This window comes from Eptesicus fuscus, chromosome 15 (assembly GCF_027574615.1).
Source record: "Eptesicus fuscus isolate TK198812 chromosome 15, DD_ASM_mEF_20220401, whole genome shotgun sequence".
Lineage (NCBI taxonomy): Eukaryota > Metazoa > Chordata > Mammalia > Chiroptera > Vespertilionidae > Eptesicus > Eptesicus fuscus.
In genome coordinates, this window is record NC_072487.1 from 49910028 (window position 1) to 49935992 (window position 25965).

Genomic DNA, 25965 nt, shown 5'->3' on the forward strand with positions numbered 1-25965 from the left:
GAAGTCTTTGGGCCCAAAATGCCAGCTAGCCCTGACTATATTCAACAAGCAGCTTTGGTAGCTCGTTAACTTGATTCATCCTTCAGACACATTTGACTGAGGCAGTCAACTCTCAAATTCCTAGAATTTGGGATTAAGGAAGGGATGGGAAGTCAATCTGAGAGACTCAGGTTTGCTTGTCTCTCCCCTCTAAGAATCAAATACCTGCCCTTGTCATGGAAGGCCTGCCTAGACCACTGGTCAGCAAACTGCGGCTCTCGAGCCACATGCGGCTTGCAAGGCGCCGTTTGCCGCTCTGTTGACTAATGAGTTTGCTGACCACTGCCTTAGGGAAAAACACTTAAAAAACATTTTAATAATGTACTAATGTCTTTAACCTGATGTCAAAAGTTCTGAGTAAGGGTAATGCTTTACGCAGTGGTCGGCCAACTCATTAGTCAACAGATCGGCAAACCACATGTGGCTCGAGAGCCGCAGTTTGCCGACCACTGGCCTAGACCACCTTGCAGACCCACCTCCACTCATTCTGTCAACTCACACAGGATCTTGGGGCTTGGACCTTTACTTTTAGGCCAGTGATGGGCAACCTTTTGAGCTTGGTGTGTCAAACTTCGCCAAAAAACTGAGCATAACTTGGGTAGTGTGTCACTTTGAGAAAAAACATTATTTCGCAAATGTTTCATCCTCAGGAGCAGCAAATGTTTCATCCTCGGCATGCGGCTGCCTCAGCGGCCGCGTGTCATCAGAAATGGCTACGCGTGTCAGTGCTGACACACGTGTCATAGGTTCGCCATCACTGTTTTAGGCAATAGAAAGGGCTAAAGTCTGCTTTCTGAGTAAGGATTCCTCTAGCCCTTTCTTCTACCCCAGACCTCAAGTCATAAGGTAGATGATGTTGGGAGATGGCACCTTAAACAACCAGCACTCAAATGAATCAGACAGCTGTGTATGTAGTATATGTAATAGGCAGACAAGAAATAGATATGAGGTTTTACTCAACACAAGAAAAGGAGAAACAGGGAAAAAGGTGCTTTGAGCAAAGTCAATGCCTTGTTGGGGGGAGGGGTATCTCTGGAACCAGATGGCAATAACTAGGCCAAAAATTTTTTCAGGAATATCACCAACCTTTCAAAAGCTGGACATATATGGGAATGGTCAGCTCCAAACACATTCCCCAAGGAGGGTAAAGAAGAAAGCCCTCCCCACAGAAAAATGGCCCTCTAGGGCCCCAGCTCAGATTCTTCTAAACTTGGCAGTTACTAGTTACAAGGCTCCAGCAGAGATGTCCGAAAATCTTCAAGAAGGGTTTCATGGCCAGGAGGACGAATCCAGCTCAAACAGGTTTCAAGGTACAGGGGGAGAGACCTGGAGAGCAAGAAGGGTGAGGTCTAAGAGTAAAGGGTAGGCAGAAGGTTGGGCAGCCACTCCCTCCCTTTCATTCACCACCACACACCCCAATAGGCCCAAGGATTCCAGGACACCAACTGCTCCCAGACCCAAGCCAGCGGGCCTCAACCTCACCATGTAGCGTTCTCCTGTGGCAACTTAGTTTGGGCCTCCAGCTTCCGCCAAAGAGCAGTGGCCTCATCCCTCCGATCCAGTCTCCTTAGAGTCTGAAGCAGGTGAAATGAAGCATCTCCATTACCTGTGGTCCCACCCCAGAACACAGAATCTTAGAACTTGACCCAGTCTTAGGCATCATTTTATAAAAGGCAAAACTGAGGCATAAAGCAGGGAACTATCCTGCCTACAGTCACATACCAAACCAGGAGATTATTCCCAATCATTCCTACCCCTAAGCACTGCCTGCCCAGGATAAAGGGCTCAACTAATTCTGCTCCTGCCCAACACACTCCCAACACCATCACTGTCTTTGTGTCAGAGGACATTGGGAAGAGTGGGGAACTCTTAGAGGCCTTCATACACACTTGTATGTCTTGTGTACGTCTGTGTATATCCCTAGTTATATACAGCACAATCCCATTCACCCCTCCTATCTAGGAACATCACTCAGTACCTCCCTCATGAGCCTTTACATCCTTGTGCATCTATGCATAGCTGATGTCATGCAAATATACATACCTGGACACACCTGCACACTGAGGAGGAAGTCCTGTAGTGCTTTGGTATCCTGGCCACTGGCCACCCATTCTAGTCCACGACTAATCAGGGCAGCTGCCCGAAGCTGTTGTAGTGCCACATCTGACATACACCCTTGTTCACAGTTGGTAGCGGGTCCTGGGGATCCCCAAGTCAAGAAGTGTGTTACCAGCCACAAAGTTACTAACTAAACCCCAAGCCCCCTCTATATCTTCTTGTGTCCAGAGTCTCTGTCTCTTAAATCTCCTGTTGGGCTGGGACACGAGTAGAGGGAACTGATATCCACTACCACCACTTCCAGGAGGGAGGAGGAAAATTGAGTCTAGATCACCTTGTTCTTTATCCTTAGGTATGCACCGGAAGAGCAGCTCAAGGCACCTGAAGCGGGACAAAGAACAGGGGTAAAGAGGAGTCAAGCTCAGAAACTCTGGGGTGAACAGGTAAAAATGGAGCTCACCAATTCAGGTCCCAATGAGAAAATTATCCCTCCACACTTCCTCAAGGGCCCCCTGGTTGGCTTCCTGGGCTCACCGGCTAAATTCACTAATTGCTTGTTTTGGGTCTCCTAGTTGCACCCAGGCTTGTCCCTGAAGCAAGTAGGTGGCAGAGACCCAGGGTGGGCAGTGTGGTGACTCCTTGGTTCCTGTTCTGGCATTTTTCCACAGCCAGGGCATTTTTGGAAGCAGAGATGATGTACGGCTCAGCAGCTCCTCACATATGGTTAAAGCATCCTGAGCTTGGCCTGCCTGGATCAGTGCTGCTGCTGCCTCCAAGAATATCTCAGGCATACACAGCCCTCGAGGGCAGGGGAGTGGAGAAAACTGGGGTGGAGAGAAAGATGCAGTGAGCCACCACCACCCCCAACCTCTGGTAGCACATGGAAACCACCCATTGCTTGCTGCCCTGGACCCCCTGTTCTGGGAAGCCTTACTGATCTGCTCCCTCTACTCCCTAGACTGGTCAGACAGAATAGCAGAGGAAAAAACAGAAAACAGCGATCCTGCTCTATTCTAAAGGAGACTCCAACTCTTTCCCCACCCCAACTGTAGAGAACCTTGAAGATATACCCACCTTTGGCTCCCAGCCATCCAACAACAGGGCCAGTAGGTCCAAGTAATGCTCTACAGCATCCTCTGTCCTGAGGAGTCATAGCCCATGAGCCTTACATTAGATCCTTGCAGGGACCTCCAAGGACTCCTAGCTAAGGGAAGGATGCTCAAGGGTCCTGGGGAGTGGGTGGTCTTGTGGCTCCAACCTTGGCTAAGTATGGATATACCCTACTTACAGAATGGATTTGGGAGGAGACTTCAGAGTTTTAAAGATATAGGTTAGTACACAGACAATAGAGGGGTGGGGGCATATACTGGGGGACAGGAATGGGCAGGGAGAGGTCAATGGGGGAAAAAGGAGACATATGTAAAACTTTCAACAATAAAGAATTTTAAAAAGATAAACCTGTACAAATTTTAAAAAATAAAATAATAATATACAGATTAGTGTCTGGGAGAAGAGTTCAGGTCCAGTGGCAAGGCATGATGTTGAGGAGTGGGGACCTAGGTCCTGCCACTGATTCATCCATCCCTCTCACTCACAAGAACAGAAACAGAGGTATCAGAAGTAGAGAGAGGAGCTCGTGTGAGCAAGGCAGGACCTCACCTTCCCGTCTGTAGGCATCGGCGGGCTAGCAGGTGTTTGACCTGGCTCAGTGTGCCACAGTGAAGGGGTGAGGCTGGGTCAGGTTCTGGGAGTAGCAGCTCTACCTCAATAAGAAAATGGGGGACTTCAGAGCTAGGAGTGACACTCAAGGCCTAAGAGAGACAAAATAAGAAAGTATATCTATAATCTTTTAGAGCCATGCTTCCTTCCACTTTACTAAATGCCTCACACAAGCACCTCAGCAAGCCCCATATCCTCAACTGGAATAGTACCTTACCTCAACCAGAAGCTCCAGACTCTCCAGCTCTGCTGCTGTGTTCCCCAGTTGCTGATACAGCCTAGAGGCCTCCAGAAGCGGGGGACCACAGATTAATCCCCCTTTCACGGCTGCAACCAAGTATAGCAGAGCTCTCTGTGGATTGCCCTAGAGGGGTGAGAAGACTCAAGCCTCAGCCACCCTCACAAAGAAAAAAGCTGTCCATAACACCCATGGTTTCCCCAACCCACCCTAGCACTTTCTTTACCATCTTTCGGAGACAAGTCCCCAGCGCTGTGTACACCTGGACCAACACAGGCCGTGGGCATAGACCTGAGGCTGCTTCATGCAGGCTGCTCAGTGCCCTGGGCAGGTTTCCTACGATCAGCTCCTGGAGGCCTGAGAGCAATCAGGGTGTGAGCTTAGAGAGGCCCATAAGACATGAGTTAAACAGATTTATACACAGAACATGATAGGAAAGTCATGAGGCTAGAGACCCCTTAAGATGGGGAATGGGGAGGAAGGAATGAGTCAGACTGCTGACCTTGGCGATAGGCAAATGCTGTCAGAAGGACATCCCTCAAGCCTTGGGCATCCTGCAGGGTCAGTGGGTCATCTGATTCCTTAGCTGGGGGGCTCCAAGTTTTTAGATGGAGCAGCAGGTCCTCAGAGGACCCATTCTGGGAGAGAAGGACAAAGAGGATCCAAGTCTGTAACTATTTCTTTTTCTGTTTCAGTCTACCCTGGCTGGACCTTGAATTCAAGGGTCCTTCTGAGTCCTGTTCCCCTAATTCTAAGAGATAGCTGTGGGGAAAGGATAAAGGGAGGAAGAAAAACCAATGATCATCTATTCTAGTGAACCTCCTCACTCAGGATAAGCCCGTGAGGACATAGGGCAAGGACCATGTTTGAGTTATTGCTGAAAAGACAGACTGGGAAGTGACTTCTGCAAGGACAAGAGAACCCTACCACCACCCAAGATTAAGTGTGTTTTTAATTGACTTTTTTAGAAAGAGAGGAAGGGAAAGAGAGAGAAGCATCGATTTGTTTTCCCGCCCATTTATGCATTTATTGGCTGACTCTTGCATGTGCCCTGACCGAGGAATAAACCCACAACCTTGGTGCATCAGGATGCTGCTCCAACCAACTGAGCTAACTTGCAGGACATAAGCTACTTTTAAAATGCTCCCTAGAGAACCCCTCCAATGAGCGACCAACCAGAGCAAGGTCACCTAAGATTCCTTGAGAGAACCCAGCAGCCTTTCCAGCACAAAATGATCCTACTACAGCTGGGAGGAGGGAAAAGTCCCTTAGATCCAGGTCACTTCCCAAATTACCTGGCTGCCATTCAGGGTCTGCAGCAGCAAGGTCAGGTCCCCAAGATGGTCAGTGCTCAGCCAAAGGGCAGCCTGCAGGCCAGCCAGGTGGTGCAGGGCAGGGAGCAGCTCCGGCAGAAGGGAGGAAGCATGGAGGACGGAGTTCCACAGGCCCCTGAGCCCGAGCCCAGATTCTAGCCTGGGCCCCACCTGTTTCTGGGTCTCCAGCACTATAGAGTACACACACACACACACAGCTGAGATAGGACCTCATCTCTGGCTTTTCTTTTTTACAGTAGCCCAAAGACCACAAAGGTGTATCTGGTCTGAGGAGCACATGGAGGATCAGAGAAGCGCATCTCTCTTCATGGAGGTGGCAGATTATGTTGCTCCTCCCATCCCCCTTGCAAGGACTTAAACCCAGACTGAGGCTGGCAGGGGCATGGGAGACATTCTGAGGCCCTCACCTCTCTCTAGGCCCCTTTGGATATCCTGTGCCTGGTCCTCAGTGAAACCCTGGGCCAGGCTTGCCCTCAGGGTAATGAAGTTGCAGATCACCGTCAATTCCAAGGGGAGAACAAGAACAGCTGCAGGGAGTCCTAGAGCAACAAATGCTGGTCTCACAGGCTGTTCCCCCATAAAAGAGTCCCTAAACACCCCACCTCAACCAAATGGCCTCAATAAAGAACGCACCCTTTAAAAAAGAAAAAACTCTTCGGACAGAGTTTGGAAAGGGCAAAAAGTTCTCCAGATTAGACCATTCTGGGAACCACATCTTCAAATGCTGTTCTGTGTGTGTGTGTGTGTGTGTGTGTGTGTGTGTGTGTAGCCAGTAGATTCACTTGTACAAAGAAGATGCACTCCCTGTGTGTGCCATAAACAGCCCCCCCCCCCCCCATCCTGAATAATCCTCTCAATCTCAGAAATGGTGAAGAGGTTTTGGCTGTGGAGGGGCAGGAGTGTGTGTGTGTGTGTTGGGGGGTGGGGGTGGGGGCGGTGTTTGAACTGACCATCCTGGAGAGGACCCCGCTTACCCTGCAGACTGTGGAGGAGTCCTCTGAGCCCTTCCAGCGCATCTTGAGCCAACCGCTGTCTCCTGGGTGACAGACCCAAGTCCTGAGCCACCTGCCAAACATGGGGTGTAGAGTCACTAAGAATAAGCCATTTCCTCTACCCCTGCAGCAGTGGCAAGGGATGTCATTCTCCAGTCATTTCTGGCTTTAGGAGGAAGTCAAGCTCAGCCCCCTCCCTAGTGCCTGGGTTAAGTCCACAGCAAACCCTCTTTCTGGTATTTTGGGGCTGCAAAGCGAGATCCAAGCAACCACGTTACCTTGGCCTGTCGAACTAGCTGGTCGTTCTTTTCCCTCCACAGGTCCAGGCAGTTGGCTTGTGGCACTGAGGAGCCCAGAGGGGTCTGATGGGACATGGCTGGGCCCGGAGACCTGGAGAGGGCTGCGAAAGGGTAAGCCTGTCCCCACCGCAGCCGCCACCCTAGGGGGAGGGGCCGTGCGCGCTCTCCTCGCGGCCCCGCCGGGCTCTCACCCTCGCCTCTAGTTGGCCGCGCCGGCAAGACTCTCAGCTGCGGTTGGTCGTCTCCGAGGCATACTCCCCCGCGGGAAACTCGAAAAAGAAACGATTCCGGACAGGCCAGTGAGGAAGGCAGAGGCGGGCCGGAGGCCGGAGGCGTGTCTCAGAGAGGAGTTCTACCGCTCGCCGTTCCACCAGCTGGACTCTCGCGCCGAGGCCTTAAGAAATCGATATTGAAAACAGCACGCGGGAGCGCTTCCCTCGCAGCCACACTTCCAGGTCTGCTGGTTTCCCCGCCCTCTGCGGAGGGCAGGCCGTGCGGTGCATTCTGGGAATTGTAGTACCGCCGAGAGAAGCTAGAAAAGTTGGGCCCGGAAGAAAGTGTCTCCAAAAGGAACCGGCGGGAGACCAAGGCCCTGGGTAATCGGGCCATCCTTTTTCTGTTCACCATGGAGCATCAACACTCTCATCACAGTCGGCTCAACCGCCTGCAGTCTGACTGCTGGCAGCGCGCCCTGGCCCTGTGTTTGCACAGCCTGCACTGCTGCTCACAGGTATAGTACTTGCCCAAATCCTTTCAGCAAATGGAGCCAGGAGACTTGGATATCTGTATGCAACAAACAAAAACCAACTGTGACCATTACCACACATAAATGGGAGGTTGGACTTCATTAAAATTAAAAACTCTTATGTTACAAAGACACAATCAAGAAGATTCAACCACAGCCTGGCCAGCGTGGCTCAGTGGTTGAGCTACGATCGGTCATGGTCTGATTCTGGTCAAGGACACATGCCTGGGTTGTGGGCTCCATCCCCAGTGTGGGGCGTGCAGGAGGCAACTGATCAATGATTCTCTCACATCATTGATCTCTTTCTCTCTCTCTCTCCTCCCTCCCTCCCTCTCTGAAATCAATCAAAATATACACTGAGTGGCCAGATTATTATTATTATGCGTCCAGAGATCATAATAATCTGGCCACTCTGTGTATATTTATATATATTAGAGGCCCGGTGCATGAATTGGTGCATGGGTGGGGTCAGGCCAGCCTGGCCAGGGGGAGGGGACATGGGCGGTTGGTCAGCCTGTCTGTTGGTCAAACTCCTGGTTGAGGGGACAATGTGCATATTAGCCTTTTATTATATAGGATATACACTGAGTGGTCAGATTATTATGTGTTCAGAGATCATAATAATCTGGCTACTCAGTGTAAAACAAGGTGAAAAACCACCATTCTCCAGAGCATTATCCCAATCCATTGAGATTCTGCTTCCTGGCAATTGTTGACAGTTTGGCTCAAATAAACTCACAAAAATTCTTTACAGGTTTGAATGTTTTTACATTAACAAAATCCTCCTAAGAGAAATGAAAACAGACTTGTATGCAAATGCTCACAGCAGTTTATTTTGTTGTTCTTAATACTCACTGAGGATATATTTTTTTCCCATTGATTTTTAGAGAGTGGAAGGGAGGAAGAGAGACACAGAGAGAAACATCGATGTGAGAGAGACATGATTGTTGCCTCCCGCACAGGATGGAACCTTCAACCAAGGTACATGCTGCGACCCGACCCTTCAGTCCTCAGCCAGGGCGCTCACAGCAGTTTTTAAAAACATATTCACAATAGCTTTTAAAAACTGGAAATAATCCAAATGTCCATCAGATCATAGCTATGCAATGGAATATATGACTCAGCAATAACTAGGGGCAAAAAGTGATAATGCACCAACAGGGATGAATCTCACAACCTTATTCTAAGTCAAAGAAGCCAAACCAAAAGACCACACATTGATTGCATTCCATTAATATGAAATGTCCAGAAAAGATAAATTATAAAGACAAAAAGGGTGGGATTGGGGATTGATTGTAAACAAAGGCAGGGAATTTGTGGAAGTGATGAAAATTTTCTAAAACTTAATTGTAGCACTTGATAAGTTTCTTACATATGATATGAAGAGAACAACGTGGCAAAAGAAAAAATAGAATGAAATGAACTTCATCAAAAATTTAAAATTTTATTTTATGTGCTATATAAATAGGTTAATTAGCAGTATAACTAAATAGTAAGGCTGCCAGTCTCTTTCAGACAAATGAACAAACAAAACTTAAAAATTTTGTGCTTCAAAGGACACTGTCAAAAAACTGAAAAGAGCCCTGACCAGTTTGGCTCAGTAGATAGAGCATCGGCCTGTGAACTGAAGGGTCCCAGGTTCAATTCCAGTCAAGGGCATGTACCTTGGTTGTAGGCACATCCCCAGTAGGGGGTGTGCAGGAGGCAGCTGATTGATGTTTCTAACTATCCCTCCCTCTCCCTTCCTCTCTGTAAAAAACCAATAAAATATATTTTAAAAAAAAGAAAATGAAAAGATGACCCACAGAATGGATAGAATATTTTCAAATCATATATGTGATAAAGGACTTATATCTAGAATATATAAGCAATGCTTATAACTCAATGATAAAAAGAAAAGCCAATTAAAAAACAAAGGATCTGCTCGGCCTGCGTGGCTCACCTCTGAACCAGGAGGTCAATTCCCCGTCAGGGTACATGCCCAGGTGGTGGGCTCAGTCCCCAGTGTGGGGCATGTGGGAGGCAGTGATCAATAATTCTCTCTCATCATTGATGTTTTTCTCTCTCTCTTCTCTGAAATCAGTAATATATGTATGTATGTATATACACACATAGATAATGTAAATAATAAAAGGTGCAAACAACCCAAATGTCCATCAGTAGATGAATAAACAAAATGTGCTATATCCATACAATAGAATTGACCATAAAAAAACAAAGTACTGATTCATGCTGCAACATAGATGAACCTTGAGTGAAAGAAACCAGATGGTAAAGACCACATATGAATCAATTTATATGAAATATCCAGAATAGGCAAATCCACAGAAACAGAAAACACATTAGTGGTTCTCAGAGGCTGGGGGCAAAGAGGATTACAAGTGATTACTAATGAATAAGTGATTTCTTTTGGGGGTGATGGAAATGTTCTAGAAATAGTAGGGATGGTAAGACATTGTAAATGCACTAAGGGCCAATGAATTGTACACTTTTGTTTTCAAGGGAACATTTATTGGGTAAATTAGAGGTAGAAAAAGTAATTCCTAGAAGAAATGGGCTGAGGAAATGAGTTATGGAGGTAAAGGAAGGGCCCTTGGAGCTGGGGAGAGTGGAAGCAGGTAACCTGCCTGGGGCGGGGGTAGGGGGGAGAGAGTGCACTGGGTCCTCCATCCTCAGGGTTTTAAGGATGATTTTAGGGGAGGTCCTGTTAGGCACCTGGGGCTTTCCATCTAGGTGACTTTCTGTACCTGGCTCATTGTCCTTGTTCTGCTCATTAACTGCATACTACAATAAGACCCCCTGCCTTTCCCTAAGGGAAGATCTGAATTGTACACTTTTATTTTTTTCAATATATTTTTATTGATTTCAGAGAGGAAGGAAGAGGGATAGAAACATAAATGATGAGAATCATTGATTGGCTGCTTCCTGCATGTTCCCTACTGGGGATGGAGCCCCCAAACCGGGCCTATGTCCTTGACTGAATCAAACCCAGGACCCTTCAGTCCGCAGGCTGACGCTCTATCCACTGAGCCAAACCGACTAGGGCCAGCCTGTGTACTTTTAAATGGTTAATTTTGTTATGTGAATTTTACCTGAATTTTAAGAGAGAAAATTGGTACTATATGGATGCATCTTGAAAACATTATGCTGAATGGAAGAAGCTAGTCACAAAAGGCCATACATTTTTATGAAATGTCCATAATAGTGGTCGCCTAGGGCTGGTGGTACAGTGGGGAGGCATGGAGGGTAATAGGAAAAAGTATCTAGTTTCTTTGTGGGTTGGTGAAGTGTTCTAAGACTGACTATAGTGATGGCTATATAACTCTGTGAATATACTAAAAATCATTAAATTGTACACTTTAAATGGGTAAATGTTATGGTAAATTGTACCTCTGTAAAGCTCTTTTTTAAAATAAACAATGAATTAGTGTGGAATGGGCTCTTTGATGTCAAGTAAAAGGCAGGGATACAAATTTTTAATAGTATAAATCGATGTGCTAACAGGTCTTTCTCTAAAAGAATCTTGTAGATATTTCGGGAGAAATGGAAACAGTGGTTGGCAGACCAGATTATCTTTAGGCTCCAGGGAAGGGGGCTCCCTACAAAGAAAAAGCAGGAGGCGGGGATGTACCTAAAATCCTTCCCCTGGGTCTTGAGATGGAGAAAAGGTCTTTGTTTCTTTTCACAAAGGCATTGGTCTGCTCACTAAATGATGCCTGGGAGTTGTGTCCACCAGATTGAGGGGACTTTTTCTAATTCATTTTATAGGCTAGTTGGGGCCTACCTTCTCCCCTGGCGTTATTAAATCTATCCCTGCCAGGATCTAATGTCCTATCCTCTAATTACGTAAAACAGTACACACTTTTCATCATCTTCCTATTTGACCTTTATAGCACCAAGGACTGTTGGCCATTAATCATTAGGACTCTTCCTTTAGCTACCACAGCAGTGAATGCCTTTACTGCACAAACACTGCTACTCAGTTTCTCTTCTTACCTTGTGAGGTAAAGGTAGATGTTATCCCACAATTTTAACATCCAGTCTTCTTTCAGTGGTCTTATCTCATCCTGTCCTGAGTACTCTCAAACCTCAAACCCCAGTCCTGACCCTTCTCCTCAGAGGCTGTTCCTCACTCTTTTGATGGACATTTCCACAAGGATTTCATGTCAGCATTTCCACATGTTACAGGAGTAGTGAGGTGGATGGAGGACACAAGAGATAAGTATGAGGAGCATTAGATTCAAACAGTTTTGGCATCAAGTTAGGAATAATCAACGGGACAAAGTAGAATGCTTTCAGCTGGGCAAGTAGGTCTAATAAAAGGCAACACTGGCTGGGAAAGTAGGAAGGACTCCACAGAAGTGAAGGGCAGTGTGTTCTGGGATGAAGCACACAGGAGAGAGACAGCACTACTCAGGCTTCGCACAGTGAAAGTCTGTGCTCCAAGATGCCTGGGCTTGTCTTTTCAGCCATTTTTTCACAATCAAAGCATGATTTGGGAAGAGCTGGGGGAAGTGAATTCATACAACTGCAACTATTTCCCAAAGGTTCTTAGGTACAGCAGGTCTGCAGAACTGATCCCATCCGTGCCAGGTGGGAAGGGTGACTTACACTCCCGCTAGCCCATATAGGACAGTGGGGGCTTCCCTACATCTCAGACACACTCATGTATATTATTTTTATTCCACTTTGGAGACCACCCCCAGTCCCAAAGATGCATCTAAAACAGGAGTTAAAGATCAAGCCCCACTATGCTTTTTAATTATAAAATAATAAAGTCCCATATGCCAGTAGCTCCTGGCTGCATGGTGGTAAGAGGTGTGGCTGAGTCTCTCTTGCAGATGATCCAGCACCCTTACAGGCCAGACTAGATTGTTCTCCAGTTCTCCCCATAGCCAGGAGTCAACATCCACAGCCTAAGCTACCTCTGCTGGGCCAGAACTAGCTGTTGGAACCAGGAGCTCACAGCACCATCCACTCGCATCACCAAAGCTAGGCCCAGGAAAAGTCCCACGCTGCTCACAATGAAGCCCATGGCCTCAAAAATGAACCTGTAAAGAAAGGTGGAGAATATCAGGGGACACTGAGAGTAGGTCTAGAGCTTTTTCCCTGCTGAGGCAAAACCTTGTCCACTCTGGATGTTCATTCTTTGTTCCCAGTTTCGCCCTCCCCAATACCTCTACTCCCCAAGAAAAATCCACTCACTTGGGGGCGAACACCTTCCAGACCATGAGATGCCTGCGGAGGATGGAGGCTGCCAAAGCACAGGCCAGAATCTGAGGGAGGAGAGGAGTCAAGTTACTTGGGAAGAGGAGGAAGAAGCAGGTCAAAGAGAGAGTTGTTGTAGGCCCCTGTGAAGAATGAGAGGAGTAGGAAAGTAGTGTGTGCCAGTGGGGAAAAAAACTGGGCTTGGGCAAACACTTAGAAGATCTGATTCTTTGCCTGGCCCCACCATGACTCGCTGGGTGATCTTGGGCAAGCACTATCCATTTGTGCTGCTAACACTCAAGCTCTGCCTCCCAGGATGGAGGAAGATGTCACAATCACACCCCTGCCTCTGAAGGAAAGGAGGATCCATGATCACAGCTTGGGAAAGAATCCTGGCCATCACTTCAGTTTTTCCAGTCAGAACACCAATAGAGTAATCCCAAATGCAACAACAGGGTCTAAATCTAGCTTGTAGACAGGAAACAATCTTAAGTCTAGGATTAAAGATATACTGTATAGGTTCAAATTTTAATACTGCCATTTGAGGTCACTAACCTTGGGCAACCACTTCATTTATCTGTACCTCAGTCAAGGCTCTCTCCCAGGGTTTTGGCAAAGTATGAAAGAGAATGTGATGTGCACACAATGAGAAAAGGTCATGAATTCCATGATCTCTCCCCTGAACCCACCTGAATACCAAGGACAAAGAGGTACTTGAGGCCCAGCTGCAGCAGTGCTACATTGAAGTGGTGAGGTGCATCCCGGAGCCGCATCTCCATCAGTGGCTCCACCTCCTCCTCCTCAGGCCCAACTCTGGCCTCAGCTTCATTCCCGTGGGGCTGCCGCCTCTTCTGGGACCCTTGGCTCTCACACAGGAAGGGCCAGAGCAGGAGCAATGGGCAACCTACTGTCTCAGAGGAAGGCAGGGCAGAATCAATGGAGGACCCAGGGTCTAGGCAGCCTGGCCCTCAATCAGCCTCGTTCACTCAGCCTCCAATTAACATAGGCCAAAGGGTGCCAGAGATCCAACAAAATTACATGTCCCCACTCAAACCCAGGGGGTTCATTTCCTTCTACAAAGCCAGAGTAAACAGTGGAAGCAAAGGAGGAGTGAGAAGGTACCTGCAAAGAGGAGGTGGGAGGCAAAGGTGTTGGCTCCCACCAGCAAAGCCGGCAGCCAGGTAGAGGAGCCATGACCCTCTGGGAATCCCACGAAGGCTGCGTGCCAATGGATGGTTGGAAAGACAGGCTGGTGACCCGTGGAATAGAAGGTCTGTGTGGCCATGAAGGCCCAAGCAGAGACTGCCTGCCATGGCACAATAAAAGGACCTGGGGAAAGAAACATGCCTCTTTATAGTCATATCCCATTTCCTAATCCATAGCCTACTGCCCCAGGATCATATACTACTACTACTACTACCACTACTACTACTACTACTACTACTACTACTACTACTTCAATGCTAATTCTCATACACACATATGCCCATTACCCCAACCTCCTATCGTCAATATCCTGTTATTCTAAGACACAAAGCCCCATTACTCTAATCTGAACCCCTCTGTGGTCAATTTCTTCTCTCTCTCATATACACATAGCTCACTATGATATTATATATGGATAATTCACCACTCCCATGACTGGGAAATCAGAAAATGCACTCATGAGGATGCAGCATTTCCTTAAGAATGAGCCTTAGAGTACTCCTTATCTCTGTCCTTCATGAACCCTGCTGGCCCTGAGCCAATGGTAGGAATCAATTAGCTTGGCTACAGCAGGTAAGAGAGAGATCACAAAGACCCTCCCAACTGTGTGAGGTATGAGAGCCTGGGTCAAGGTGAAGAACCTGAGGATTTAACACCAGCCTGAAAACAAACTCATATCCCTACTGTCCTTGGATGAGCCAGGGCTGAGATATGTATTTACCAGGGGTAGTGATGGGTATCCCAGCAGCAAGCAGATGCAGGAGAAGGAAGCTCTGCAGAAACAGAAGCAGGAACACAAGGCTAATGCGCTCTGCATGCAACAGCAGAAGTGGGAAGGCCAAGAGGGTGAGGGCCGTGACCATAGCAGCTGAGTAGACACTCCCCAACTGGTAGGCAGCCACAGTCAGGGGACCCTGGGATTTGGTTCTCTCCAGCCGGCCCCGGATCTCCTCCTGCATATGTCGGTAGAGTTGAGGAACCACATAATTCAGGTCAGCCTGAGAAGTGGGGGGGCCTGAGAAGGGCGTGAGGACAGTCCTGGTCCTTGGAGCACCCATCGTAGCCTTTGCCAGCGCCGTCACAGGCCTCCAGAGCAACAGCAAGAGCCCTGAAGCAGCCAACCCGGCAACAGCCCTAGGCAGCACAACGGATGCACCAGCAACCAGGGCTCGGAGACGTGGGGGTGCTTCATCTGCTCCCGACGCCAATGCCCAGTAGGCAGCAGTGCCCAGTACCATGAGGGGCAGCCCCCAGCGCACAAAGAGCACAGGGGGCTCAGGGCTCTTGAGATTACCGTAGCGGCGAAGCCACAGGCGCACAGCAGCTGACAGGGCCACCAGTGCCCCCACACAAGCTCCGTACCACAAATTCTTGGCTCGACCACCCACCATGGACGCCAGGGGACTCAGCCAGGGAGAGGAGTGGCAAGCAGGTGTCTCTTCAGGGCAGCGATGAAAAAGCCCAGCTAGCCTTATACACAAAAGCAACCCAACTCCAAGCCCCAGGGCATGCGTTCCCTTGTGCCCGGAGGGGCCTGCTGGGGCCGGAAAGCCAATGCGGGGTATTGTGAGTAGCTTAGGTGGCAGCAGCTTGCCCTCCCAGTGAAGCTGGGCAACCAGGAGCAAGATAAGTGAGCCCAAAAGGAAGCGGATGGCCCTGGCCTCGGCTACAACAAAGCTGTCAGAGAAGAAAGCAGCAAAGCGAAGGAGCAGAAGTAATAGAACAGGCCTGGGGATGGGAAGCAAGGCTGCAAGAGGCCTCTTGGACCCCCAGCCAGCCCAGGCTTTCCACAGAATATGCAGAACTGAACCCATTGCAGCCACAGCCCCTAGAACCACTGGATCCAGCTTCAGCTCAGTAGTTGCCAGAAGGCCAGCACACACTACAACCCCAGCCAGGCCCCAGGTCACAGGTATTAGGAGAGGGGGGAGGTGAAAGTCAGGGGATGTTGCCCACTGGGCTATCAGCAGGCACAGAAAGCAGGCAGCAGCCAAAAGAGCAGCACCCCCTGCCATGCGGACCAGAGAAAACCGAGCCCAAGACTCAATGCACAAGGCCCGAACTCCCCGCAGGAACTCCTGCAGCTCAGTAATCACAGTCTGTAGTGCTGCCTCGGCCCCCTGGGGGCTCTGCAGAAGCCGTAGGTAGTCAGCAGAGGCCTTGGAGAAGAGGTTATTCAGCCGATGAAACTCCTTAACTTGGAGGTCCTGTGCAGCAGCTGAGTAGGTGTGAAGAAATCGAAATACCTAGCAGAAAAGATCAGAGGCCAAGGGGCACAGATCAGATATTAGGACAGAGGCAAAGACAGGTATTACCAAAGAGGGTACCTAGAAATCAGGGACCCAAACTCTATCCAGGACAGGGGGGAAGGGAAGGATAATGGAAGAAGGACATGGCTATGGGAGGTGAAATTAAGATTAAACAAAGGACAAGAGTGGGTCATTATGCTTCTCCCATGTCTGTCCTAGTTCTATAACCTGGAAGCCCAACCCATTACCTACCTGCTGGGCATTGAGATAGAGAGCTGTAGCTTGGGTCAGAGCAGAGGAATGAGGCTGGGAGTCTTCAACCACTGAGAACAGCTCAGCCATCACCTCCCCGATGTTCCCAAACGGGATGGGCAGACCCAGCAGCAGGGCCAGCGTAGGCACAAGGCTGATTTGAGGAATTACCTCTGGCTCCTAGAAGAGAAGGACGGGGGTCAATAGGTTCACCACAGAGCTGAAGTCAGCATTTGGGATGGCAGACATAGGGTGTAGGTAGGAAATGAGAACGGGGGATGCCAAGAGGTCATCAATTCGAGGCCTAAAATAGAGGCTGTTATCATGACAAGGGTTGAATACCTGGAAACCAAAGCACAACTCAGGCCTCACCTCTGGTGGGGGTCGCAGGAAGAGAGCTGTGGGACTGTACAGGAAGAGTGCGGCCGAGATCTCCAGCTCACTGTCCCCTCCGTGGTCCCCACTCTTGGTCATCCCATGGTCCCCAATCACCACCAGCAGTGTGTCATTCTCCAGACGTTCGACAATTCCCCTGGGGGCCAGGTATGTGTCAGGGGGTAAGGATGGATAAAGATTTTTCTCTGGGGCCCATTCACCCCCAGCCATAATTTCCATTATTAGGGCCTAGAGAGATACCTCTTCAGTAATAACCCTACTGCCCAAGGCCACACACTGAACTACTCAAGATGGATGAGACCCCCTAGCTTCAGAAAATGGCCTAGAGAAGACAGATCCAACCAGGAAAGAGGCTCCAATGTAAGGACTTTTTCTCCAGGGACCATATATCCTGAGATTCTCAGAAACAAACCCAATCTCCCAACCCAAAATCCCACACTCACTGGATCACCTGGTCCATTTGACTAAGTTTGTTGGCCATTTCAGGGTGGTGAGGTCCATGCTTGTGACCACAGTGATCCACACCCAGGAAGTGAGCAATCAGCACATCCCATTCACCACTGTCCACTGTGAAGGGAAGAAGACTGAGCACAGGGACTAAGGCCCACTCCCCAAACCCAGCCAGATTCTGATGCTCTAAGTCCAGAAGCACCAAGCCCAGGCCATTGCACCCATTGGAGGCTCAGAATTTGAGGACTGAGGCAGCCCTCCCAGCCCCCAAACTCAGGCCTGCCTCTGGCCCTATGCTCACATGTTGGGTAGAGATGTTCCATGATGCCATTGTCCACTGTGTGTAGGTCTCTGACATTGAAGGAGGAGAAGAAGAAAGCTTGGGAGAAAGCTCCAGGAAAAAGATCTTTCCAGGTATCATCTCCCATGAAGACCACACGCCTTCCTGCAGGGGCATGAGAGTGGGTCACAGCCTGAACAGGGCGGGGGAAAAGAGGAGAGGAGGCCCTTTAAAAACCCATCAGAAATCCCAACCACGTACTTTAAGGCAAAGAAATTCCATCCAGCAAGTCTTTATCCTTCAAAGTCTAAAATTTTCTCCCAGAAAGCTTTTCCTGATAGCCATACTCTCCACCCAGACCTCTCACTCCTTGTTCCTACAAAAAGTTCTGCTAGTTCTGTTTCTGGCTATCTCTGCTGCTGTTTTTCCTGGCGTGTCTTGCTTTTTCCAAGTCAATGAATGGACAAGGCCTGCCCCTCTACTCTTTCCTCCACACTTGTACATTGTCCAGATCCACATCTTCTCCTCTTCGTCTCTCTCCTGCTCCTTTACCGAGAGTGCTCCAAAAGTAAAACCATACCCCATGCACATTAGAAACTTCAGAAGGGCAAAGCTCCCTGCATTCAGGAACCTAGTCTCTTTCTCCTCTCCTCCCCCTCTTCTCCCCCCAGCATTGTCCAGCATGCAGCTAGACACCCCAAGTTCTTCTAAAGAAGAAACTTGTCAAAGTACTTCTAGCCTCCAGAGGCCTAGACTGACCTGCACTGGTGAGCTGCTTAATGAGATTGTCTTCCACTATGGCGTAGCTGGCAAAGTTACTGCCAGCATCAATAAAGGTAGGCAGTGAGCCGGTGGTGATGGCCTTAAGGCGCTGCATGGTGGTAGTGGGAGGATCAGCCTTCGATTGGTAGAGCCTGGCATGGTGAGGCTGAATCTCCAGGATCCTCTGCAAGAAGCCCAATTTTCCCAGGAAGGGCAGGGAGACAGAAGGCTCCCCGGGAACGTGTGAGCGCTGTGGCTGGGCGAAGTCAAATCTCAGAGCATCTATCAGCACCAACACAACCCGGGAGAACCGGGAGGCCATCCAGCAGGCCCCCGGCTCCCCTTGGCTCCTCCATGGCAGAGGCCCAGGGCCTGGGGGCTCTTGACAGCTACTCTGGTTGGTGAGCTCCAAACGGGTGAGCAGGAAACCACTGGTGAAGAGGGCAATGCCAGCGTAGAAGAGGAAGCAGACCCAGACCAGGAAGAGCAGCACTGAGATCTTCTGCATCCTAGTGGTGGCGGCAGGGCAGAGAATGCATCACTCTGGGGCAAAGAACCACGGGGTATTCTGGTGCCTCCATACAAAGCCCAGCTAGAATCACTTCCTCTCGGAAGCCTTCCTGAAGATCAAGCAGTTCCACAGCCAACCCAGTGCACTGTTCCTCTCCACCAGTGATACCAGTGTTTCTGAAGGCGAGAGCTGTAGACTGTGGGCATCAACCTGGAACGGCTATTAAAAAATGTTTATTTCCTGGCCCCCACCCCAGATCTACTAAATCGGGATCTTTGGGAGTGGGGCATAGGATTTCCGCACACGTACTCCAGGAGATACTAAGGATGAGAAACAGTCCACGAGGGAAAACTTACTCCAAGTGGTAGCCTGCTCTCTGACAGCCCGGCTCTCCACCTCACCTGGCCAACCTCCACACCCCTGGGGTGGCCAGGGCTCGCAGCCTCAGGGGAACCCTGCGGGACAGGCTGACGGCGCCGCCTGGCGGGACCGAAGGGACGAAAGGGGGGTAGTCACACTCCGCTTCCGGAAACCCAGGATCGCCAGACCGGGGCGCGACCTCCTCGGTGCAGCGGGTGAGAGCCGGTGGGGTCTGCAGCCGGCGGGGCCTCGCCGGGAATCCAGTCGTCCCAACGGCTCTGCCTCCTCTGGTGGTTACTCGGCCCCCGCCTGGGCACCCTAACCCCAGTCCTGGGCACCCAGGCTGCGAGCTGGCGGGAACGTCCCCTTCCTTCGCGGAGAGGGAGTTGATGAGGGGGTCCCGGGGACCCTAGCTCACCTTGAACGGCGCCCGGAAGTGCATCGGAGGCGCCTGGGTCTTGATACCACAGACGTGCGCGCGCCGAACAGAGCGGCCCGCGGGGCCACATCGCCATCTGCCGGCGCCTACGAGCAAGTACGGCAAGGAGCGCAGGGATGGCCAGAGGTGGAGTTTAATGTGAGATTATTTAGGAGAACTGGGTACAAGAAACAAAGTTAGGCAAGTTCAGGGAACCACTGTCCATTCTTGGGTAAGACTAAGAGCTAGGTCTCTGAGTCAAACCGCTTAGACCCTAGATCCTTCACTCCTTGTCATTATTGGGTGTTACCTCATCTGTAAAATAGGGATATATGGTATTTGCTTTCCCCTTAACTGACTCCAGCTGATAGATTTTATTATTCCCCCTCTCCAAGTCTCTCACTGAATCTTACAACTCAATAAAAGGCAAATAATACCATCTAAAAATGAGCTAAGGATCTGAATACATATTTCTCCAAAGATATATAAATGACCAATAAACACATGAAAAGCTGTTCAACATTAGCCATCAGGGAAATACTAGAGGTACCATTTCAAATCCACTAGGATGGTTATAATAAAAAAGACAAATAACAAATATTGGCGTGGATGTGGAGAAATTTGAACCCTCATATACTGCTGTTGGGATGGAAAATAGTCTAGCAATTCTTCAAAAAGTTAAACATACAGTTGTCTATGATCCAGCAATTCCACTCCTAGATATACACCTAAGAGAAATGAAAACATATATCCAAACAAAAACTTGCACATTCATGTTCACAGTAGCATTATCCGTAATAGTCCAAAGGTGAAATCTACCCATATAGCCTTCACTAATGAATGGATAAACAAAATATGGTATATCTATACAATGTAATATTGTTTAGCCATAAAAAGGAATGCTACTACGTGGATGAACCTTAAAAACATTATTCTGAAAGAAGCCAATCACAAAACACATATTACATTACTCCATTTATATGAATACCTAAATCGAGAGAGATAGAAAGTGACTAGTAGTTGCCTAGGGCTGGGGGAGAGGAGAGTGACTGCTAATGGGTACAGGGTTTTTGTGGCAGGGTGGAGATGAGGGAGCAGTGATGAAGATGTTTTAAAATTGTGGTGGCTGTAAAACTCTGAATATACTACAAATTACTGAACTTACACTTTCAGTGGGTGAATTGTATTGCATGTGAATTACATTGCAGTAAAACTACTGTTAAAAGCCAAAAATCTCTCTCTGGTTTTTCATACCAGAGTAGAGCCTAAGTTCTTGTGGTGGCCCTCCATGTCTACACACCAGCTCCCCACTTCCCTGATTCATCTAGGCGTTGCTTCTGCTTCCTTAATTCTGTTCCATCCAGTACAGCTCCTTTGCTCTTCCAGTTATAAGACAGAGATGCTCTGCCTCAGGGCCTTTGCAATCAATCTCGTCAGCTTTATTACCGGAGGCCCAAATTTACTCCCAGGTTCCTCTCATCTCCTTATCTAAATTCAAATAGAACATCAGTGAGGCTTCCTGGAACCCTCTACTTAAAATTACAGAACCCCCCCCCCACCCCCAAACTCCCCATCTTCCTTCCCTTCCTTAGCACAACTCACCAGCATCTGAAATACGATACATCTTATTAATGGTTTGATCCTTCCAAAGAGAATGTAAGCTCATTGAGATCAGAGAATTTTTTCTTCATTACTATATCCTTGGTGTCTGGCATATAGTTGGGGTTCAATAGTTACCAAATGGATAAATGAATAAATTCTAATTCAGAAATACGTCAAATTATCCCTCCACCTCCACTGATGTTCAGGCCTCATCACCCTCTCAGGGATCACGGAAGCAGCCCTCTTAGTCTTTCCAGCTTCCCATTTCTCCTTCAAATCCCCTGTCCAGATGGCAGGAAAACAGCTATTATCTAAAACACTAAGGTAGTTACCTAAATCTTCTTAAAATCCTTCATGGGAAGAGGGAAAAACCCTTCCTGGGCTCTCCTCCCCCCTACCTTAAAGGTCAAGTCCAAACTCTTCAGGACTCTGTGATTTGGACCTTGCCATTTAGTCACATCCCTCTAACAGCCCATCTTTGAGCCACAGCAAATTACTCTGAATGTTCCAATTTCTCTGGAGCTGTGGGCCTTAGCGTATTCTAGCCCCAAACCCTAGCTTGGTGAATGCATTAATCTTTCCAGCCTGAACTCAATTGCAGAGTTGGCAACTTTGCTACCCACATGCTGACATGCTTTTCTTTCCAGTATCTCTCAGCCAGAATTTTCCTCCACGACAGCCCTTACACTTTGTACCTCTGTCTGCTTCCTCGTTTGTCTCCTCTCCCTGACCTGGTATTCTGTGAAACCAGGGGCTGCTGAGTCTCGGTTGTTTTTGTAAACCATGTCTAGCACTGAGCTTGGCACACTGTAGACAGCATTAAATGTTTTGAATACATGAGTGTCAGTCTCCCTGAAGACCCTTTAAGCATTCAGCAGTACTACCCTGCCAGAGCAATGCTCTTTGCCATTAAAAATCCCCCCAAACACCTGCTCAAAATCACAGCCCAATACTTAGCAGGAAGGAACTATACTCCCAGCTGGCAGTTCAGTTAACATGTGGCTTAATCCTTCCACCCTATCCCACAGCCTCTGCTGAAAACAAAAGGGTGATTTTCTATTATATCAGATTCATTCTTGCTCACAGAGGATTGGCTTGCAAGACCTGAAAGGACTAGAGGGTGGGAGTGAACATCCAAGGAAAACAATAATGATTTTCTCAACTTCATTTCCCAATCAGAGAGGACAGTTTCTGGTTTACCACTGGCCAGTTTATTACATGATTAAAGTTCAAATAAAAAAATAATAACCAAATTCTTAGCAAAGAGGCTAGAGCCAGAGTTAGGGAGTGCTGCTTCTCTGTCCAAGCCTCTTTGGCCAAGCCCAGCTCCATTAACTCAGCTTGACTCGATCAAGTTCCTCATCAAGACTTGCATCTGTGTCCTGGACATCTCTGCTGTTCCCACGGGAGCCTGAGTCCTGGGATCCTGGTACTGGGGCTTTGGTGAGAGCCCCATACACACCCATGGCCTGAGAAGAGGAAGAGAGAGCCATTAGGACATATGGCAGAAGGCAGAAGGTGGGGCTGTGGTTAGTCAGCTTGGTTTTCCTTTTTCCCTCTCTCAATAGTCAGTCTTATAAGCTCTGGAGTCAAGTTCTAGGAATTTTACAAACTACCAGAGCAGGGCCACCCTCAGAATACTATACAAATATCTAGGGGGGAAAAAAAAGTCTTAAGAGCTTCCCTATCTCAAGGGATGAGGCCGGTATCTCATCCTTAGAGATTCATCATCTACAGGAAATGAAGGGAAGTCTAGGTCTCAGGGCACTCTGAAAGCCCCGCAAGCATGTCAAACTCGTAGCCAGCAGGCCGAGAGTTTGACATGCTTGCGTACGGTATATAAATGGTGGCGGTAGGGTCTCAATCTCTGGCATGGGTGCTTTGTGCCAGATCCTCAGGGCATGCTAACCTGAGCCACCATGCTGGTGACATCACTGGGGTTGGAGGGCAGCAGGATAGTGTTGGAGTCCTTGGCCAGTTTGGAGAACGCGCTGACATACTGCTCAGCCACAGTCAGTGAGGCTGCTGCATCTCCATTCTGTGGCCACAGGAGGGATAAAATCAGAGATCACAGACTGAGAGAAGGGTGTAGGGTGGGGCGGGAGAGTGGAGAGGAAAAGTCAGGCTCCTGGAAAGAGGACAGGCATATCACAGGAGATCATATAATCTGGCTCAACGAAACCCACAAAGGCAGGAACTTCTCCCAAGGGTAGGTAAGAGAACCTTTTCCACTGTCAATCTCTGTCTCCCACTCCCACCCGGGGGCCTCTCACGTGTTGTGTCAGAGCTGCAGCCAGGATGCGAATAGCTTCAGCTTTGGCTTTGGCCTTGGCCAGAACTGCACTGGCTTCCCCTGGAAGAAAAGAGACAGAACTAGACCCATGAGGTCAGGGTGCCCCTCCCTGCGCCCCCAAGCTCCTGTCCCAGAACCAACCCTCAAAGACCCATGCCCTGCTCTTCCCTCAGGCTCTACCCTCTGCTGACCTGCTGCCTGATTTATTTGTTCAGCCTTTTCTGCCTCAGAGGCCAGGATCTGTGCCTGCTTCTTTCCTTCTGCCACATTGATGGCCGACTCTCGGGTCCCCTCAGACTCTAAAACTGTGGCTCGTTTCCGCCGCTCTGCTTCCACCTGGAATCCCCCAGCAACACCAATCAGAGTAAAACTCTTATACAGATCTGCAACTGTACCCATCGCAACAGGGAAGGGAATCCAGGTTCCCATACAAGTAGAGCATGGGAAGTCCTCCCTGGCCCCTACCTGCATCTGCATGGACTCTTTCACCCGGGGCGGCACATGGATATCCTTGATCTCATAACGGAGGCAGCGGATGCCCCAGCAGTCGGCAGCCTGGTTGATGGCATCCACAATGTTAGCGTTCAGGGACTCCCGCTCCTGGAGGAAGAGAGGTGTAAAAGAGGTATAAGCCTCAACCCACGCATCAGGGGTCTAAGCTGAGAAGGATCTAGGATTGATCTTGACCCCCAGAAAGGACTGAAGAGTGCCAAGCCTATGTCTTCAAACCCTAACTCTGGCTCAGATCCCCTTACCCGGAAGACTTTGTCCAGAGAGAGTTTGCCAAGCTCTGATCTCATGGTTGTCTGAGCGAGCTGGGTGACAGCATATTCAGGATCCTCCACACCGTAGCTTGCCTGAGAGGAATATGGGTAGTGTAAGAAGCTTGGGTGCAGGGTTTTAGTGAGGAGAGCAAATCAGGAGCTGAATAAAGCAGAAGACAGATACCTTGTAAGGATCCATGATGCGCAGGTAAAGGACTCCATCGATTTGCAGAGTTACATTGTCTGCAATGCAGGAGCAGGAGAGAAAAGGAGGAAGGTCAGACTTCCAGGTCCCAATCAGCTCTTTCTCCTAAGCACTGGGTCTCCAGCAACCACATCCTAATGGCCTCACAGCCCCCAAGTCACCCTGCACCCCTCACCGAGAGTCACAGCTGACTGCTCAGGCACGTTGATGACAATTTCCTTGAGACTCTGCACATATCGGATCCGGTCTAACACAGGGATGAGAATGTTCAGGCCCTGGGAAGAAGAGTCATGGGTCTTCAGAAGGATGTAGGGTTGGTATCCAAGCTAGGCCTGGAATGGGTAGGGAATCAACATATGGACATGCCCAGAAAAGCAGAAGGCTGGGGGTGTCAATGGTAGGGAAGCCCAAGAGAACAGGAACGTGAAGTCTGTCCTCTGAAAGGATGGGAGAATCAAGGGAGTGGGAGCCAGCAGTGCATCTTTCTCCTTGCAGACGGGTGGAGCTGAGAGTGGGTAGGAGAGACTCCCGCGAATGGAGGATGCTAGGGCACCAGGAAGAGGTGGGAACAGGGTTATGACGGTCAGCAGCCTGGGCTCTGCCCGGTCTGGCCTAGGGAGTTGCAAGCCAAAGGTGAGGGCAGGCCCCAAGGAGGTACTCTCATCACCACCCCCGCCATGTCGTGAGGGAATTGGGAATCAGGCTGGCCCAGGGTGAGCAGAAGCGGTTCTCACAGGCTCCAGGATGCGGTGAAATCGGCCCATTCGCTCCACCACCCAGGCCTCCTGCTGCGGCACAAAGAGTACCACGGTGTTTCGGGGCAATCCTGAGGAGGCACGGCGCGGAGCGCGGCCAGAAGCCTGCAGGGAACCCTGAAGGGAAGACGAGGGTTAGCGGAGATCCCAGCCGGCTGGGCGCTGGTTCGGGAGGCATCTTCCTACACCACCGGAGAAGGGCTCACGTGGGGACCATGACCTCTGACCCCAGCTCTCTAACTAAACTTTGAATCCCTCCCCTTCCTTGATAAGGACCCGAGTGATCTCTAGCCCAACCCTTGGGAGGAGGCTGCCTTGTTCCTACCCTCAGCAAAAGGGCCCCAGTGCCCCGCGCCGCGCGCGCCAGCATTTCCCACGGCCGTGGAGACCTCCGGAACCAACGAGATGCGGAGCAGAGCGGTCGCTCTAGACTAGAAGGCGGACCTAAGCCTTTTTTCCTCCTGTATCTCCACTCCTCCGGATGTACTTCCGGTCGTCTCTTCGCTCCCTCACGCATTTCATACTCGGCCAATCAGCGTTTACTTCTTGGCAGAAGCGTGCTTCCAGGTGTTTCCTGGGAAACGCAGACCTAGAGAGGGCCCAAGGGTGGAGCTTGTTCTGGTTCTCCCTGATCCAGCTGAAGATCCCGGACGCGGTGACCAAAATGAAGGCTATTTGCCGTGTGCTGATGGCCCAGAAACACCTCCCACCGAGTTCTTACCCACCCAAGAGAGAGACAGTTTACCCTTCTGAGCTTATAACCGCGCCCATCTGTCACCATAACGACCAGGGTATTGGAGCTGACTCGTAGTCACGGTTGCCGGTTGCCA

At 49.4% G+C, this 25965-nt stretch overlaps 3 protein-coding genes and 1 long non-coding RNA gene across 10 annotated transcripts; 1 reads left to right on the top strand and 3 right to left on the bottom strand.

Annotated features, from left to right (window-relative positions):
- Nucleotides 1-978: 978 nt before the first annotated feature.
- On the bottom strand, nt 979-7178 carry FANCG (FA complementation group G). Of its 2 annotated transcripts, XM_028146149.2 has the most exons (15): nt 6871-7178; nt 6659-6770; nt 6363-6453; nt 5796-5927; nt 5350-5558; nt 4557-4692; nt 4281-4411; nt 4034-4180; nt 3757-3908; nt 3172-3238; nt 2632-2921; nt 2432-2478; nt 2083-2238; nt 1522-1645; nt 979-1365 (listed from the first exon to the last, which is right to left on the bottom strand). In XM_028146149.2, the coding sequence occupies exons 2-15, from the start codon at nt 6752-6754 to the stop codon at nt 1260-1262; spliced, it is 1884 nt and encodes a 627-aa protein (XP_028001950.2). In that variant the 5' UTR covers nt 6755-6770; nt 6871-7178; the 3' UTR covers nt 979-1259. The 2 variants fall into 2 exon arrangements, with proteins under 2 accessions (XP_028001950.2, XP_008140163.2); XM_008141941.3 differs by having other exon boundaries at nt 6659-7178.
- LOC129151565 (uncharacterized) lies at nt 1270-5884 on the top strand. Its single transcript, XR_008558219.1, has 3 exons — nt 1270-1349; nt 2450-2540; nt 5625-5884. It is a non-coding gene; the product is annotated as an uncharacterized LOC129151565 (long non-coding RNA).
- A 4985-nt stretch (nt 7179-12163) lies between the features above and the next one.
- Nucleotides 12164-19571, bottom strand: PIGO (phosphatidylinositol glycan anchor biosynthesis class O). 6 transcript variants are annotated; one of them, XM_054727066.1, is made up of 11 exons: nt 19517-19571; nt 18225-19218; nt 17487-17630; nt 17179-17302; nt 16712-16871; nt 16340-16519; nt 14560-16084; nt 13755-13961; nt 13322-13539; nt 12630-12700; nt 12164-12475 (listed from the first exon to the last, which is right to left on the bottom strand). In XM_054727066.1, exons 2-11 carry the CDS (start codon nt 18733-18735, stop codon nt 12346-12348), a joined length of 3270 nt encoding a protein of 1089 aa, XP_054583041.1. In that variant the 5' UTR covers nt 18736-19218; nt 19517-19571; the 3' UTR covers nt 12164-12345. The 6 variants fall into 6 exon arrangements, with proteins under 6 accessions (XP_054583041.1, XP_054583045.1, XP_054583043.1 ...); XM_054727070.1 differs by having other exon boundaries at nt 18225-18736; nt 19095-19558; XM_054727068.1 differs by having other exon boundaries at nt 18225-18948; nt 19095-19558.
- Nucleotides 19572-22293: 2722 nt separating this feature from the next.
- Nucleotides 22294-25581, bottom strand: STOML2 (stomatin like 2). Its single transcript, XM_008141938.3, has 10 exons — nt 25461-25581; nt 25115-25252; nt 24556-24655; nt 24360-24418; nt 24167-24268; nt 23877-24011; nt 23603-23747; nt 23392-23471; nt 23028-23156; nt 22294-22587 (listed from the first exon to the last, which is right to left on the bottom strand). The coding sequence occupies exons 1-10, from the start codon at nt 25503-25505 to the stop codon at nt 22450-22452; spliced, it is 1071 nt and encodes a 356-aa protein (XP_008140160.2). The 5' UTR covers nt 25506-25581; the 3' UTR covers nt 22294-22449.
- Between the last annotated feature and the right edge of the window lie 384 nt (nt 25582-25965).